Below are 19,164 nucleotides of genomic sequence, written 5' to 3' on the forward strand. Positions count from 1 at the left end.
CCACAGAAATAAGGGCTCTAGAAGTGCTTGAATGTTTCAGGGGTCAAACTTAAGTGTGTAGGTGTCATCTTAGAAACTACAAGTTAGGAAACAACACTACTACAACACAGCCACCCTCTAAGGGAGCATGACCCAATCTCAAACAGCAAGGCTACAGTATAAAAGCAGTGCCCAGCTGAAACTAAGTACGCTTCTCTCTGCAGAAGGGTATTTCACTATTTTTACAGCATGACTACTCCACAAACATCCAGGGTAGAAGAGATGATGTATTTTTCACAGACAAATTCTAGTTACAGATCTCTGGAACTTGTAAATAATACTCAGAATACAGAATTTCAAATCAGTGCAAAATGTACAATCAAATTAAACACAAAACACATATTGCAAAATATATATATAATTTTTCTAAGAACATAACCCAAGGACAATCAGATGTTTAAATATAAGAGAAAAGTCCATCTTTTATAAATTACTTTTTTTTTTTTTTAAACCAATTAGTATACTAGGTGTGTTATTTGTAGACAAGTTACCGCAGCATAGTGATTTGCAAGGCAGACACTGAGAAACAAGTTACATCATTAAAAGTGTGTTTCTGAGACCAATCCACAAGTAAACATGTGTGATAATGCATTATTGTTTTGAGGCACACAATGTGGAAACAGTTTTCAACCACTTCAATGCTTATACTTAGGCTTTTTTTTTTTTTTTTTTTTCTGAGAATTATTAGGCAGATGCACAAAGAATAAGCACTAGACAATAATTAAACTGTTCAATGGTCTGCTTACCTTAGCTTGTTGGGGCCAGGATGTTTTATTACCAATGTATTAGAACATTCACAAGAAACGCTATAAGACATCTTAGAGTATCTTGATCTTAAAATAGCATTCATAAAGCTGATTGAAATTGGACGATTTAAATAGAGGTGAAAAACACAGTTATTCAAGCAATAGTTAAGCCATAGTTTGAGAAGACTTAAGACATCATAAGTGGTTCATAAATTGGAGGGACGCTGAAATCTATAGTGAATTACAAACTCTCTGATGCTTTGCATTCAAAGCAGAAAATGATCCTTTCCAATAATCAGAACTTGTAACTTCAAGGTATTGATTGCTACTATCTACACCATTGCTAATTAAACTATCCCAAAGATAACTTGCTTTTGGTATGTACAGAAAGCTGGAGTTATACAGCTATTGCTATGCTACAGATCCCCAGAATTTTGCTTTAAAATAGCAGTGAAGGCTTTGTAAGCACCTAAAATTACACAATAAATACTCAGCAATTCTTCAAGCACCTCTTGCTACCCAATTTGGCAAGATCAGCAGCACAAAGTAAGGGATGCCATGGCGAGGCAAGCTGTTATCTGTCTGACACAGGCCCATGTCGATTTGCGCCTTCCTTCCTTCAGAAAGCAAAAGGACGAATGTGAGGCACACCCTGCGGACAGCGAGGGAGGGCTGGAAGTGCCCAGCAGTCACCAGACTTGTGACACTGCTGCAGCCAAGCCCAAGGCCAGGCTATCCACTCTTCAACCTTCAATTCCAACCACTCTTCCACTCTTCAGTTTGTAAGGGGGGAAAAGTTCTGCCTTCTACAGCTGATGTGTATACTAGGAGTTGCCACCAGGGGTGTAATATGGGATAAGCACAATATAAATGAAGCCACATCTTCTGAAATCAAGTTGTCTCCTAAATAACACACTTGAGGTGTGCACAGTGACATGTTAAATAGGGGTGCTGCTAGGAGAGTTCAAAGGGATTACTACACCAGTAACAGTGCCCTATTAAAAATACTTTGCTTTGGGATGCATTTTTAGTATCTACACACATTTATTTCAATACTTCAACTTTTTCAGCAATGTTGATCTGCTTATAAAACATCCTCATAAATTATCTTCACAAAAAATAAGGTCAATCTTTCGGAAAACTTGTTCAATACAACACTTGTATCAATAGAAGTTCTGTCCTATGAGTCCATGGCAGAAAAGTCATAATCTGCATTTAAATCTCTCCAAAGGGACATCACCAGGAATCTAAACCAGAAGGCAACTATTTCATTAATTATCACAGGAAGCAGAAACAATGCAGAAACATGGAAAGAATACACTGTTTCAACCAACAGGTATGGATTTACAATCAATAGTCACTGTCCTGTAAACATTGAAACTGCTGGTCTAACTGCAGGTTAAGATTAGTAATTTCCATTCATTTCACTGCATTCCACACATACAATGGCTACACTGTTAAAAAAAAAACCAAACAAACAAACCCCAAAACATTAAATAGCAAAAGGAATGAAGGCTTTGAGCTGGATCTCTCCTACAAGCCGTGTCAAATCAGTAAATGTCTACATTATAAATAAAACTTTAACATTACTTTTATGTATTAAAAAATCAGTCTAATAAACCTAAATCTTAAAATAGCAGCCAATCTAGAATTGTTTAAAAATATATATGAACTTTCAGTCAGCCAGCTATAAATGCACACTGTGATGGGAGGAAGATACCATCTCTCATTACCAAGCAGGCTTTCAATGAGAACACTGTATTGGAGATGGATGGGGATCAAAGAACACTGCAGTCAGAGAAACTCCTGAACAGTTGCATTCTACTAACTTGTTTTCACTATTACATGAAAGTGCATCTTTGTATCTGTAGAATCATCCCCATATTTACAAAAAAGTACAAACATTGCAATTTTGCCACACTCTAAGCCCATCTAACTTGCATTTTTCTGTTAAGTGCAAAAAGTGTATGAAGTGATACATGCACTGGTGCATATAGGATCAAAGCCTGAAAATGAGGCAACGCTGTCTCCGTGAATCCAAGGTAGTTCACTAGTTGCTGAGACTTTGCTGCACAGATGTGAAATGGCTGAAGTAGAAGCTGAAGTAGAAATTAATGAACTGTCTAAGCCCAATAGCCAGAGTGCTGTTTTAGAGCAGGATCTCCATTCCCCTGCCCTCCACACACATTCAACACCACATACTTGTGCTTTTGTTAGCAGTTTTGGTATAAAGGCTGAGCCCAAAGGGCAGGAAGGCAGCCTAGCAGAAGAGGAAAATGCACAGTTACTGTGAAGGCTCTAAGGAAGAGGTATGAGGTGCAGAACTAAGAAGAATCTACTGCCAGGTCTCTCCAGGGCACAACTCCAGTGCACCCCCCATATCAGTGCTGGAGAAAGGACCAGCAGCTATGCAACACAGGGCATACCTGCTCAGCCAGTCAGTATGTTATAAAATACCTATGCAGCCCAATCTGTTGTGTCTGCAACATAAGTCCTTTTCAGTGTCACAATAGCTCCTCTTACCTTATCCTCCCTCAAAAGGAGGCTTTATCTGACAACGACACATTTATATGCCAAAAGACTGCTGCAGAGTGATGTGCACGCATAAATGCTTAGCGATTCCCAACAGCTGATATTCAAAACAAGTACATTGTTTGCTCTTTAAAGAAATGCAATCTGTACAATACTTGTAAGAGGGTTACTGTGAAGATTAATGAACAATTGTCTATAACAGTTAATTTAGTTTTGTTCCTTATTTAAGTCTTGCAGTGCACTATGCTACAGCTTCTAGTTTTTAAAATGCGGCAATAGCCATTGCCATCGATTTAAACACAGAGAGACTTGATTAAAATCTAGAAAGATCAAGAGGACCTCAAACTGTACACGTGCAGAGAGTATTCTAAACACAGTTGTGCTTTCACTATATTGCCATCATGTCTTGTTGGAATGCACATGTCCAGCAGAAATACGTGCTGGGAACCTCTGTGGAACCAGTAAGAAAGCAAGCTCTGCGTCCTGTCCAAAACCGGTGAGAGAAAGCTTCAGAAGTGAGTGCTATCATAATGTTGTAACACAGCGAAAGCTGTACAAATAGGCACTGAGAAAGCCAATACAGTAAGGAGGCCCATTTTTAAAGGGTGTGTGCATATGTATGTATACACTTACATGTACACACACATATATGTAAATAAACAGAAAGGTTTTGGCAAAATAACACTGTTTAAAAATCAATGCAGTGAAAACATCTGCAATTTAAGCTATACACAAGTGTAAAACCATGAGGAAAAAGCAGCAACTTTTCTGAAGTAGCACCTGTATCTCAGTGATGAGCTTTTGAATTTCAGTTCTCCTAATTCAAGACAGAGGTAATGTGTTTACCAACCAAAACAGATTTTAACCAACTGACCACCTTCTCTTGTCTGCAAGAGTGGGGTGTTTGAAACGCATCATGATGTTCAGGACCCTTCTCTCCCCATGCTGGCAATGCCCAGCAGGACACAAGTAAAAGGTCAGGAGCAAGTATCTCAGCAGGAGAGATGCTAGCTGTGCTACTGATGCCTGGTAGCTTGGCTTTGCTTGGCAAAGTAAAAAGGCAGGGCAGTGGAGAGACGATGAAGGAGTGTGCTCAGGATAGCAACGAGCTTGCATCTCCTCCCTCTCTACAGATTATAGTTCCTGGTCCTGTGTCTTTGATGTTGACTAACACCTGTCCTGACAGAACCAAGCCTCTTCCCCAACACTTTCATTATTGCAGTATTTAAAGTACTTGGCCGTATGACCACTAGCCTCTCTCACAGTGTCACTCAAAGACTCAGTGCTGAGAATCATTTATCAAGTATACTATCATGTACATTTATTACATGTACATATTTATCATGCACACTATCATGCAAATTATACTGCACTGTTTTGGTCAACGTAGAGGCTAAGTCTACATGTTTTGTATTAACTGCAAAGAGTTACCTCCTCTCGTCAAGCAAGTCTTACATACTATGAAAGAAGATACTAGGCATTCTCAGATACTGTGTGTGATGAAAATGTCAAAAAAAAAAAAAAAGAAAAAGAATTCCTGATGTACTGGCCTTTACAGTACCTGAAACTGCAACATCTTAAAGGGGTTAAATAGTGAGTCTCTCCTTTTAAAAGCTTTACAGGAACTTTCCTATCTCAACTGCCCAGGAACCTGTTTTGTCTTCAAAACACACTAAGCATCATTTTATGATGCATAGACACCTTAAATGCAAAGAGTATTTTTCTTAAGATAGGTTTTCATTCCATTGTGGCACTCATCTGCTCAAACAACATGTAGGAGTTGGTTTCCAGAAAAAAAGAAAAGGGAAAGAAGAAAGGAAACTCAAAGCCTTCCTGTTCTCCACCAGGGTCCCCTCTGGCAGCTGCAAGAACACATTCATACTTCTGTGCGCCTTTCTACCACGACACTACCCCGAGACAGGCTCATACAATGTTCTAGGGATGGAAAATCCTCATGGAAGGATATGCCACAATAAGGGGCCCTCTGATTAAAATACTGTGAGCCCAGAGTTTAATGTTATTTCAGGTGAGAGACAGCCAGGCCCTTAATGAGCCAGGAGCATGAAACACTCCCAGGTGCATGCTGCAGGATTATAGATGTCTGGGAAAATAGCAAAACAAGTTTATTTACTTGGCCTGCAGAAGATGGTCAGTACCAGCAAGCCTAAAGCTCATGCATGTTTTCTGCAACAAAAAGTCAAGTCTTCCTCTCCATTACTGAGTCAGCAATGGGAAAGATGACCATGCATTCTTTCTGCTGCCCTGAGGACACAAAGCAGATTCTCTGGCTTTCTGGACAATTACAAGCAGCAATCTATTTCAGATTTCCTCTCCAATTTGTAAGCTTCATCCTGAGGGGACATACCCTAAACCACAACACTTTACCCTTCCTACTTGTAATGCAGGTACTAGGATGCCAGAAGAGCTCCAGATGATCCTTCATGCCCAAGTCCCGACACAGACACAGACCTGTGTTCAACGATCAGGAGATGAGGATTTTAGCTCTGTGCTATCCACACTTCATACCATGAGTCCAGTCTGCATGTTGAATAAAAAAAGTAAGTTACAGTCCACATGGTAGTACCTGAAGAACATCCCTAATATTAAATTAACACTTTAAACAATAACTGGCTTAATTAAAAATAGGAGTCAGTCCTCCAAAGGTATCCCTACCAGAACACTAAGAACAGAAGGAATCACTGGACAGGAAGGAGAGGCTGCAGGCAGTTGTCAGTTTTGCATGGCTGTTTTGTCTGTTTATAGCTTTAGCTGTATCATGCGGTTGCTATAGGTATATAGTCTTGCAGCACACACTCATCTGCACCATGACTGGGCAGTAGAAAGCACAGATAATGCTCAGATGTTACTGAAGCTGGCACAGTGCTCAGAGTACAGATTGATCAACAAGATTCCACAAGAACTGCCTCGGCATGTAACCGCCTCCAACACAAAACGGCTTTTGCATACTTCAAAGTTACACTGAAGTCTCCTGAAGTAGCTGGAGATGTTTCACTAGACACACTGGCAAGAAGAACACTCCTAAAGCTGCCACTTGAGTGATGAATTCATTCCATCCATAGCTGAATTAGGTATTACTGTGCAACAGAGGACAAGTAAGCCCACTGGCTAGCTTAAGTGGGCTCTGGCCAACATGGTTTAAGGAACTCCAAGCAGCAGATGCATACAAGTGGCAAAACCATGCAGGCCCCCTGCACCACAGCTGGCTCAGAGGGCCCCTGGTGTATGATGTTGATATGAAGTGAAAGGTTCAGTCACTGGAGAGCCATGGGGTCAGAGGAGACCAGCAGAGATGCAAGTGAAGACCAGCATGACTACAGCCACGGACTGGAGATACATGTAGTGTAGGACAGGACCAGCGTGTCTGCTCTAGCACCAGTCTCTAGCAGGAAGCTGTGAAAGAAGTACTGGATCCCCACATCTTCAGCGGATGGGTAAGCACAGAGAGGTGACCTGGATCTCACAGGAGCTGACAGGGAACAGCCTCTGAAGAGCACACACTCATCCAAGTGAGAAAAGACAGTCACTGTGTCCCTGGGCCCACGCCTGATAACAACACCCACCAAGGACATCAGAAGGCTGACCAGGTAACTGAGTTTTCATGACGGCTATCACGTTGCCAGTTACCTGAAGCCTACAACATGTTACATGCATGCTACAGGTTTCAGTACCTCCTCAGGCTCCTCAGTGAAGCTACGCTGTACTTCAGTTCAGCTCTAACATATGACTGTGCTCATTTACTGAAGCGAACACTAAACGGTACTTCTTTTACCCTAATTAGTGATGACTCTTTTAGTCTTTGAGCTTGCTGATAAAAAAACAGTCCAACTGTGACATATTAACGAAAATGGAACAGCACAAGTGAAGACAAGAAGGAAGTCTGCTGTCCAAGATAATAGTTTCAATGATAGAAAAAAAAAAAAAATACACTGTACTACTGCCTCAGGTGGTCTTGTTCCTTTTTTACGTTAGAGTGGTAGTTGCTGAAATTCAAAAGCCTTTTAAAGCAGCCTTTGGCTGAATAAATAGGAGACACTAAGCTGCAGTTGAAAACTTGCTCTACAAGCCGTTTCCCTTTCATTTATACTGTCCAAATACTGTTGAAGTAAACTCTCTCAAATATTTTGACTCAACTGTTCTAGTCCTTTCTATCTTCCTAGTGCATAGGGCTCCTTTTATAGAAATAATCTCTCCCATGTTTTGCATTCTCCTCTTTATGGTCGTGCTGCTTCAGCTGTACTGTTTGGACTGATCCAAGGAGCTCATGTCTTTGTGGTTTTTTTTTGGTTGGGAGGCTACCATGAGCATTAATTTAAAGGAACACAATTTATGGAACAATGCACCAAAATTTATCTATGGCATTATTTTCTTAAAGAAAAAGCTGGGAGGAGGGGAAGATTCTTTGTGAAGATGCAGAAATCTCAGCACCTTGGAATCTCTGTTTGGCCTCAGTTTCTATATACATGAAAAATGGGGAAATGGCTTATGGAAAAGCAACCCAAAGTAAACATTTCAGATGAGACAAGTGGTAAATCATAGTTATTTGTAACAATGAGGCACTATCTTTGAAAGACGAAGTAGAACCCAGTACTATCAAAATGTAATGAAAGGCACGCTCATAAGCAACTCTCTTCACTAGTTGTCTGCACTCGGTTTTACTGAACCGTCCTGGCATCTACAGTAGGTATGATGCTTCACTTCTGAGCACAGGTCTCCACTTAGCGTCCTCCTTCAGAGACTGACATGCTGCTATCCACTCTCATCTCTCTCAGGCTTCCAGTTTTTTTCTGTTTCTGCTTGGACTTTTTCAACATATGGACCTAAACCAGAAAGTTTTAAAAGACAGTGAGTATTAAAATATCTGTAGTCACCCGTAAGCAGACCTAAGTCAACTAATAAACAAACAAAATGTTGGAACTGCAACAGAAAAACATTCAAATACACAACTATCTGAAGCACCTATCCTTATAAAGCTACAGGATTAAGTGCTTTTTTTACATAAACATATATACACATGTATGTATATGTATATAGATGTATAAGGATATGTATGTGTGTGCATATATATTCATGTATACACATATACATACACATATATACAGATAACACTACTGGTCACTAACCTGATAGAAAGATAGAAATATATCTCACTGGTAGGACAAGTTATGTTTGTTCTTTCTCTCTTTCTCTTTTCCCTCTTTCTCTCAGGAAAAGAACAAAGTTTAACATATTCCAGAACATCTGAGGTATGACCCTCTTTTTCACCCATTTTTCCTCTGCAAGGGCCATTGTTCTAGTAGCCCTCCCAGTGGGGCTATATATTCTCCGAGATTGCCTGTAGCAACAAATATCTGTGAGTTAAAAAGGCATCCTTAAGGTAGCAGATAAATGTGTAGACTGGTGTGCAGGACAGACAACTACTGTAAAATGTTTATTTCACAATTTCAATGTCAATAGAGAAGTTAAATTCTTATTTATCTGATGCTCTTTTCCTTCTACATATACATTGAGATATCAAGGAAAAACAGACGCTGATTACTCCAAAGTCTTTTTTTTGCCTCTAACCCTCCTTCATTATTCAGTTTTCTCCTTTGCTGCTGACAGACCTTCCCTCCTCCAGCACTGCCAGCAGACTGCTTCCTACCTCGCACACTGCAGTACTACCATGGCCCTCATAGCTGAGATCTGCTTCAGGGAAAGTAACACTGCCTGGAGATCTCAATAAAGGGGAAAAATTTAAATCACTGGGCTGAAACTCAGGGATTACCTTTTTAAACACAAGCCCCATCTGAGCCAGGGGAGAGGGTCCTCAAACCATTCTCTGTAGAAACTGCTATGTATTTATCCAACAGTTACCACACCGACTACCCAGTGCCGACTAGCTCCTTTAAAGTTAAGCATCAGAATGCAACAGACAAACAAGATAATATGGTAATACCCACTGGAGAAACAAAGTTGACTTGCTAAGACAAACCTACAGCCAGTACCTTTGGTCCTGCAGCAGAAATAATAATCCGGCCAGGGGCCTGCATCCAGGGCTCTCCATCGACTTGAACTGGAATTGGCTTTAGGAGTGTTACACGAAAATACGAGCCTTGGGCTATACGGATTCCTGATCGAAAACCACCTTGAACTTGACCCTGTTAGGAAGTAAAAGCCAGGATATCAATCACCTCAATAGAACAAGAAGCACAAATATTAGCTGCATTTAAAGTGGGTGGATAGAATTTTATTCTCACCTGATGTTTTAGTTTCAAGTAAAAGAACTGCTTAGGCAAAATCTGCATAGGATGCCTTTACTGATGCAGCATTAATTATTTAGGTTACTGCATGAAGAAAAACTCAGATACCCTTGGAGGCTGTTGGAGGCAAAATAACCTACATAGTGAAGTCATCTGTACACTCAGGTTGACTAAGAAGCATACGCTCACAAAGGTCTTGTTTTGCTTTTACTTTCACCCTCCATAATGCAGTAAACACATTTTCAAAACACCTAACTATACACACAGACACATGTGAAACTCAAAAGCCTAAAATCACATTATCAAACAGGGAGAGTTTTGTCAAACTCAATGCCATATACATATATATAGATATACTCAACTACAACTAGCAGCTGAGTGTTAACTGTAGAAAGTGAAGCAAAGTGAACTTTGCAGCTACACATTCTCTTGGGGAATGTGTACAGACACCAAACATGGGGGAAGAAACCTTAACAGAAGATCACAAAACCAGAGCACAGGTTTGGTAACATTTATATTCCAAAGCAACAGGTACAATCCTTGTTGCTTCTAACATCACAAAAATTTTAAGGATCTCTACCAAACCACTTCTTCTAATGGAATGTTTTGCATTTGTCTTCCTTAAAAGATCTAAATTACAAAATGGTAAAGCTGGCCAACACCAAAGATTGAGCTGCACAAACAATATTAACCACCCACCTTTCCATTTTTCGTGGTTCTGTGGATTAGTTGTCACTAGTTACTTGGCCACATATACTTTTTCAGCAGCAGACTTGATAAGATAGCAAAAGAAATACGAAGGAAACACAAAAGTATCTCACCATCTCACAAGACTGCATTGCTAATAGCAGGCCATTGTAAAAATGCATAATACATGGAAGAATTAAAGTTGCACAAATTGAGTCATAATAGTCTTTGCAGAACTGGCATACCATCTGCTTCACACAACATCAAGAGCAGCTAGCATCAGAGACACAGAGACAGCTGTTGGAAAGCCTGTAGCAGAAAACTGTAAGGCTACTTGTGTAGAAGGAACCTCTGCCCTGATTGTGATACGGTATGACAAGATTTTTCGCAAATACACTAGGAGGAGAGTGGGTGTTTTTGTAATATTTAAATAAAATCTTGTTTTCATTCCATGAACTGTTTGGTTTCAATACCATGATACCTGTTATGAGAAAGCTAGTGCATTCACTAGTATGCATATATACACATATATATATATATATGCATTTCATATATATGGATACATGTATGTTTCTGGCCTTGGTTCAAAGCCTACTTAAGTTATGAAGCATTTCTTCCTGCACTTTTAACAAGTTCTTCATGCTCCTATTACTTCTTCTTATCCAACCACAGGTTTCTTCAGTTTCCATTCCATCTGTCGCAGCCTGGCACCTAAATATGGATCTTCAGGGCAGGCCAATGAACAGGCAATGAGAAGGCACTGCAGCCCATGAACAGGCATACCAGCTGCAGCGTAACTCCTGACATCTGAACACTCTGTTCACAGCTGACACTGCCCATGAATTCTGTTTATGGTCTATAACTATTTAATTGTGATGCAAAAAATACCTGAAAAAACAATGGCATAACCTTAACACAGATGTGTACTTTATAGGACTACATGCTTGCAATGCACTGTTTGTGACAAAAATAAACCAGTCTGAGAAAATGTACGTTTCCTCTGTTCTTACTGGAATGCCAGTTTACCATGTGAACGACGCCAGTCACACCAACAACTTCCAGCAGGCCGTCATCAATGCGTGGTTTCTCAAAGCGGTTATCGTTCTCAGACCCCCAGAGATCGGCTCCGGACCCCCAGCTGTGTAAAGAGCACACCACAGTGACTGCCCGTGGACCTGCCACCTGCCACACAGCACCCTAGCAGCGGTGGCTGGTTCACCAGACTTCAAAAGCCAGGCACCCTGAGCTGGAGAAGACAACGCGGATTTGCTGCGCTGTAAAAGCAGGAAGTGTTTTCCTAAAATCTGGAAGACTTCTGACCAGATCTTTTAGGAGTGAAAGAGGGAGTGAAGTAAGTAGGTACCACTTGGAGTAGGTAAGAAGAAAGGAACTCCAAAGAGTTTTAGTTTGCTGGGAAATACAGGTTACAGCTACACTAACCCCTAGCTTCCAAGGCTTAAGAACTTAACACAGATTTTACCGGTCTTGACAATATCTACAGAAGCTACTGAAGAGAAACTGAAGCTAAAAACAAGTATCAAGTTTTTATTCTTGTGCCTGGCCAAACTCACTTGTAGCTAAGCAGGTATTCCTGTACCTCAATCCTCTGAAATTTTTCTGACAATTTAAGAGCGTGTTGCTTTTCGTGCAGTATTGACCACCCTTACTCAAATGACTCACTCACTGCTTTACCACACTGACTGCTCATTGGTAATCATGATATTTTCTTCTCCACAGTTCTCATGTGCAATGCATACTTGTGTGTTTGTGCATGTGCACATACCTGTGTGTACATGTAAATATAAATACATTTGAACATAAGGTTGAAACATTTTCAGGCTAAAATAGAAAGAGATACTGGTAGCTTAAGATAAGAATGTACCTGAAAAAAAATATAGTATGGCAGCACTAATTACCTGCTGGTTTAGTGCAAGCAAAAAACCTGCCTCTACCAACAGCACATGTAAGGAAGCCAGGTTTCCTGCAAATTTGCCTTCCTTTCTTCTACAGCACTAACTAGCCTCCTGCGAACATCAGGGCAGCCCACACCACCCCGCAAAAGGTACCTGAACTGTGGGTTTTCCACAGCTACCTGGGTAGCATCACCGACTCCACATATACTGACCAGCTGGCTGTAGGGCCTGGACAGTGTTTGACAGCTGAATCCTGGCTGGCTTTCACTGCAGGAACTGCTTAGGCACCTGGTCTCTATCATTCCAGAAAGTGCGTGCAAGCTGATCATCTCTAATCTTCCTATAAGTCATGGTGAAATCCGGTTGACCATTCAAACAGTTTGGGGGAGGCAGGAAATGGTAGTGGACAGAAGTCACAGGCCTACAACCATGCCTAAAAAACCACGCTTTACTAGAAAACTGCTCCAAAAGTCTGAAGAAGTCTGAAGACATTTGGTGAGGAAATTGTTCCAAATTACTGTTAGGACACCGAAGAAATAGCAAATGTAAGGGGGTTTGCACTGGGAAAACAAGATAGTACCACCTTTATATGGAATGAGATTGTGAATTTCAAGAGATCAGAAAAATTATGTCAAAATGGTATGAACAGCTAGCTCCTTAGGCACAGTTGCAAAGCCAGCAAGTCTGGCAACAATCAGAAATACCCAATAACAACCATCTATTAATCTAGACCATTTAACATTTTATCTAACCATCTGACATTTGATGCTCAAATACCAAGCAGCATTTCCCACCATACAGACAGAAATGCATCCACACAGGATCCTTCCTCTCCTTTTTACCTGGGTATGTTAATAAAAATGAGTCCTTCTATACTTGGTAACTCCACCTCGTGCTGGTCCACTTGAAGCTTTATGTCTTTGTGAAGATTTCTGGTATGACTTATCTTCTGCAGCCCAACTTTCACATAAACTCCTTTGTTGTGAAACCTAGGAGCAGACAAGCATCCTGTAACTAAAAGGTACGGTCTCAGCATTCTTCCTTGTACATACAGCAGTACTGTCCTCTATCAGGTATTTTTAAAGAGTTTTTCAATTAAAACACTCTCCAAATTCTTCTAGCTTTGCTGTAGAAACAAAGCATAAGCCATGAACTGCTACTTAAGCAATGATTTGTGCTGTCGAGGCATGTGGAGATCTCTGAAATTTTATTACAGAAAAACCATCCCTTCTTAAAGTGTTGCCTGAATGCAATGCCTCTTTGAAATGTAAACTTCTGGGCTGGAAAATTGTACTTTTAATTAAGACCCAGAGGTCTTCATGAAACATTTTAAAATTTTCTCTCGTGCAATCCTAGAATAATTAAGTCACAAAAACCTTTCCAAGTCTTTGCTTTACATATCACTAATTCATCTGAAATATACTCAGCTGTAGAAACGTAAAACGTGCTCAGTAATGTTAACCAGTGACAGAGCTCTAACAGCTCCAATTTTAGAGTAAAAAAAGATGAGGAAGATTTTATGGCATCCCTAGAAATGTCAACATATTTTAAGAATAACACAAACAAATGTTAGTTAAACACGCACAGTATTTTCTTCTATAATGGAAATCTTTGGATACATGGCCTTCAGGGGAATCTTAAAATAAAAAGCATAAATTTCCATTATTTGACCCTGCTAGCACATGGGTGTCACTGGATTCCAACTCTGCAAAATCTCTCTAGCATTATGTCTAAATGCTGTAGACATTCAAGTGGGGAAGACAGCCAGTTTAGCACGTGGGTTATAGACAACTCTTCAGGCAGAGACTGTTCGGTTTTTTTAATTACAGTGGAATGATTAGTCCTACATGCTAACAGACTTAAACAGCACTGAATTAAAGGTACCTGATGTAACACCATTTAACATATGCTTAATGTATGTTTCTACTCCAGACAAGACAGTAAGATGTGTCTATGCTAAAACAGGCTTTGTCTAACTTGGATACAATTGAAAATTAACCGAATATCAGTAGGAAGCACAATACTTTGAATATCCCCCAAAAGTATTAATTTTTGTGGCACAAAGAAGGAAGCCTACAGAAACTGAAAGAATATGACACAGTACCGTAAGTGCAGGCACAGTCCTGAATTACATGACTTCTAAGAAACATTTATCGACCACCGAGGTCCACAGGATCCAGACATTGGACATAGCACCCCATCATGCACAACAAAGGGTAAATCTGTCTGTCAGAGATTGAATCCTATCACTCCATTCTTGCGTACACACTCAATTCCATATACGTATCTTGTTAGGACACTGAGACCAAATAAGAACAAACTGATTTTTGCGATGTTACCGTGCCAATTCCTCCCCGATGGTTTTGAAGGTGACTGAAAGATTTTATGGTTAAAATAGCCAGCCAAGCTTGGAAGGGTGATCTTTGCACATCCACAGCTAGAGAGAATCACCACTCTTCTATGCACATCTACCTGTGGAACACGACATGTGCTGAAGGAAATCAATGTTTGTATTAGGTGAGACCCACACGTTGCAGTCACTGCTGTAAATGATGCTGATTGGGATGACAGAGGAGGGCAGGGTGTTACATGCAGCTCATCCATCCCCATGGAGCCAGTGAGTCCTTGCACCAGCTAGCTGCAACACTTGCATCACTGTGTCACCCCAGAACTATTCTGAAGGCTCTCCAGAGTAGAGATATAGAGGTAACATCCTACTGCTCCAATGAGTTTGGGGATTTGGCCGACACAACTCAGGAATCACCCTTTGGTTTGTTTTTCAACAAAAGATGCACTATAAGCATAGCCAACATTCATGTACCACCTGATGTCCCACTGGCTACACCCATAAACACACCCTTTCTGAGGGACATTCAAAAGGTTGGACTGATTCTTCAGTTTAGCTAACTGAGTATCTCAGAATAGATAAAGTTAAAAGGTGACCCTATTTAGGACCAGTTTCAGGGATTATGAAAGTAAACAAGTGTTTTTTAAATACTGCAATCCTGTATCTATTCTTCATAGAGCAAACTGAAAAACACCCTCTACTAAAAAGTCCCATGAACAAGTCTCCATAGAGTCAGGGAGACACCGTGACATCAACTTGCACTGTTAATTTAATCATCTCTGTGGTTCCTGTTCAAGCAGCAAACACCTTCAGTGGCCAGAGAAAGCAAGACCATGAATAACTGCTTTCCAAGCTTTCATGAAAACAAAATAAAGAAGCCAGTCCTCAAGAGTCATGAAGGAACGAAGTGAACTGGTGCAGAAAGCCAGACTTTCCAGAGCTCTCGCCAACTGCTGCACACCCAGAAGCTCAGGTTTGGGTAACTCTTTTTGAAAGGTGATGGATAAGAAATCTGTGTGCCAGGCCCTTTTAAATGAACTACAATTTCCCATAAGCACTAATAAACAGCTAGGTAAGGTAGCTCAGAAGCAAACATCTCAAAACTGCAGCACACTGCATGGAAAGCTATCAAGCAAGACAAAATGACTGCCTTTTATCTAGTCTTGCAATTCAACAAGCCCACCACTGGGTGGGAAACCACCACTGCGAAAGCTAAGAGCTCTGATCAGTAATTAGCATCCGTTTCGGTGCTTTAACTGGGATGATCTTACTGACTGGGAAAGAACTTTAGCAGGTTCACATACAGATGTCCCAAGATGGAAAAAAAATGATTAGACAGTAGCTGCTACAGCATTTTAAACCCCACAATCAACAAATCAACCAACCAATAGTTTCAAACCTTCTCCCCACCAAGCGAGAGAACTGCTCCATATCTTTGTAAAACTATTCTAAACTTGCATTAAATCATGCAGAATATTCTCTCTGACTAACCTTACATCCAGGAGACTTCTCACCACAGCAGTCTCCTGCCAATTTTGCAATGGCACAAACAAGATGTGGCCTCTTCTATAACAGGCAATACTAAAGACTGCTCCAGAATCCCATGAAAATGGGGGAATGAAGGCAAATGCCCTGACCCCTAAGTTTTACACTGTGAAAAAAACTCACATAGCCTGACAGTCAGCAACGTTAAAACCATCCTTGCCACAACATACACTAATTCTATCTGTTCTGAGATGCAAGTTCAGCACTAAATTCGCCCCAGGGAAGCCATCACTGCACTGTGAACTGCCAGACAAAGGCAAGCAGTCCTGACTGTGTGAAGAGACTCTACAGCATGAGGCCAGAGAGCATACAGCTTTCAGGACATTCACCAGCTTAAGGTCTTGATTCAGAAGAGCACTCAAGCCCATTTTTCTCCCAATGACTATCTGCAATTTCTGTTGCCACAACATGAAACTTCCTGTTCTGCACTCAAGAGCAGCCAGTTCATGTTCCAGCAGCTGTTGCATCTGGCATAAGTAGCCACCCTTCTTATTTAATTTACTGAAAATAATTAAAAAAAAAAAACCTGCTAATCTTGATGGCAAGAACATGCACTTGCATGTCATGGGAAAGGGTAAACCCAACAATTTTAACAGTCATCATCACAGGCAGTTAAAGGCAATCATCATGCACTGTTAGCCTGCACAAGCTGTTTGTCTCCTGCAAAACCACACCTCGGTATCAATTCATTATTTCATGTTTCTTTTCCAGATCTTGAATCACAGAAATACGCAGCCCTTCAGATTAACAGAAGAAATATAAATCATCTATTCTTTCCCATATGCCCTTCAAGACACCCGGCTTGCATGGTATCCAAATACTCATGTAAAAGGTCTGCAAGAATGGTACCAAGTCATTGCCCTCTGCACTGCAGGTGAAGCATGCTGTGAACTCACTGAGATAAAGATTTATGGGATGAAAAGCACACAGGGCAACAAAAGTCAAAGTATAACCCTTAAATAGAGCGGCAATAAGAAAAGGACACATCTTTTAAAGTGCTGCAGCTTTGCAAAGTAAGAGTAGAATATTTTAAAGGAAGAATGAACATAACTCTTATATTAATTGTACAAGTAAATCTAGAGCTGATGTACACAAAGTTATTGCCTGACTTTACTATCTAAAATGTTTTTAATCCAGTGGATTGCAAATGCAAAGCAGTGCCTAATAGTAATTTATGTACCACAAACAACATCTTGTATTACTCCATTTTTAAGAAAAGAACATGAGCAATGCCTGTAATGATAGAACACTGCAAGACAGGTTGGCTTACACATCATTACACTCATAACCGGTCAGAGAATATTCTTACTAGTCAGTTGTAACCTGCTGTCACACTCTCTGGTGACCAAGAGACAATTTAGAGGACATTTACTCACAAACATTGGGGAAAGCAGACAAAACCAGCCTCTACAAGGAATAACTGATTAACTACACAAAAGTGACTTCTTTTTCTCACCCATTTCAGTGATTGTGGGAAGAAGAAAAGTACTATTATTGATTGATCTGCATGCTAGAAAAGAGGAAGGTCTCTCTCCCCATCTTTTTGATCACTTGAGATACAGAGATCTCTTTTTGTCCTCATTACCAGCACAAGGTGCTACCATAGCATTAAGCAAGGGTGGGAGAGGTACAAAGTTCTGAACAGCGTGCGTATTGCTCATTGCTCATGTAGCAGCACTGCCCTCCCTGCTGCTCAAGGCTTTGAATAAGAAATACTTACACTACCTCGTAATTTCACTGATCTCAACATTGCAGTTATTGGCAAACAAGAATGGTGAATAATAACGACAGGTTTTCCAAAAGCTGCTTTGGTGCTCCCTCTCAGTTAAAAAAAAAGAAAAATAAAGAAAGAAAGAAAGAAGGAAAAAATAAAAAGACACAAAGGAAAAAGAAAAAAAGGAAGAAAAGAAAAAGGAAAAAAGAAAAAAAAAGAAAAAAAAAGGGAAAAAAAAACATGAAGAAAAGTAAAACCAAACAAACCCCCTGAATTCTGTGTCTAGGAGTTCCTGGCTAACTTAATTTCTCCCTGTGCCAGCTCTGCCTCAAGCAATACTGTTTGTGGATACCTGTAGTGTTTCAAGATTATCAGCCATAGTGTAAGCTGCAAGATGGGCAATACCACAGAGTTTGCCCTTCACCCCTGGTTTGTCCAGGATTACCTGCTATTAAATTTCCCTGGTTCTTCTTCTCTAGCATGATGAAAGTCCAAGCTCAGCTCTGCATCAATGCCAAGACCACAGTAATTGTTCATCTGTACAATCTGACAACAACAACAAAAAAGTATTATTCCCTCCTTATGTTTATAAATGAGGAGGTTCCAAAGTTTTTCAAGAAAAGCAAGCTTTGCAGATGATCCTTCCAAGTCACTTGCATCTTGACAGATTCTGGAAAACATTTTCGAAAACAGTGCACTAAAAATAAGTCTGTATGGACAATTGTTGACATGTGTAGTCATAACTTCCAAAGTATCAGAAACTTAAAAATTTAATCTTAATTGTGAGTAACAAGCATAATAAGTCAGAAATAAAAACAAATGCAGAAATAAAACCACCCCAACCTCTCAAAGCGATTCCATGCAGTAAATACACAAGTTACTGAACACTGAATGCCAGTTATTTTTTGCATCAGCCATGGATTTATCATGACATCACTGGGAAGATGCTTTTCCTTACTTTGGAAAGTGACCAGATTATGCCAGTATGCCAGAGTAAAGAACTTGACTTCACCTACTCAGCTGCATTTTAAATAGCTCTCTGTATATAAGCCATGCCAAGCTCAAGTTTCTGCAGATTGCAACCATTTCTGCAATTAATTCTTCCTTTGCATGGCAGTTTATTCCATGGCTTTTCTATTCTAGTCCTTGACTCTCCCATCCTTCACCTTTAAAAAGCAGATTAGGCACTCAGGGCAAATCAACCCATCACCATGAAGTGAGAAATAGTTGGAACTTGAGCAACTTAGATCCTCCAACTGACAGATAATGCCTAGGATTTTCCAGTGACTAGACTAAAATCTTAGACAATTGATACCATTATTACCATATCCTACTTTCTTTTTGCCACTCCCCTGTCCAATTCCTTTGTTTTGTCTGAAGA

General features: G+C 40.2%; 1 protein-coding gene across 1 annotated transcript in view; it reads right to left on the reverse strand.

Annotated features, from left to right (window-relative positions):
- Positions 1-248: 248 nt before the first annotated feature.
- DGKQ (diacylglycerol kinase theta) overlaps positions 249-19,164 on the reverse strand; it is a 98,615-nt gene continuing 79,699 nt past the window's right edge. Inside the window, exons 19-23 of the mRNA XM_033000993.2 lie at positions 18,229-18,329; positions 13,020-13,166; positions 11,291-11,402; positions 9,323-9,475; positions 249-8,155 (exon numbers count right to left, since the gene is read on the reverse strand). Coding sequence (XP_032856884.2) covers positions 8,054-8,155; positions 9,323-9,475; positions 11,291-11,402; positions 13,020-13,166; positions 18,229-18,329 — 615 coding nt within the window. The 3' untranslated portion in view covers positions 249-8,053. The remainder of the gene's footprint in view (positions 8,156-9,322; positions 9,476-11,290; positions 11,403-13,019; positions 13,167-18,228; positions 18,330-19,164) is intronic.

Source organism: Tyto alba, unplaced genomic scaffold, assembly GCF_018691265.1.
Source record: "Tyto alba isolate M040663 unplaced genomic scaffold, T.alba_DEE_v4.0 Super-Scaffold_13, whole genome shotgun sequence".
Classification (NCBI taxonomy): Eukaryota; Metazoa; Chordata; class Aves; order Strigiformes; family Tytonidae; genus Tyto; species Tyto alba.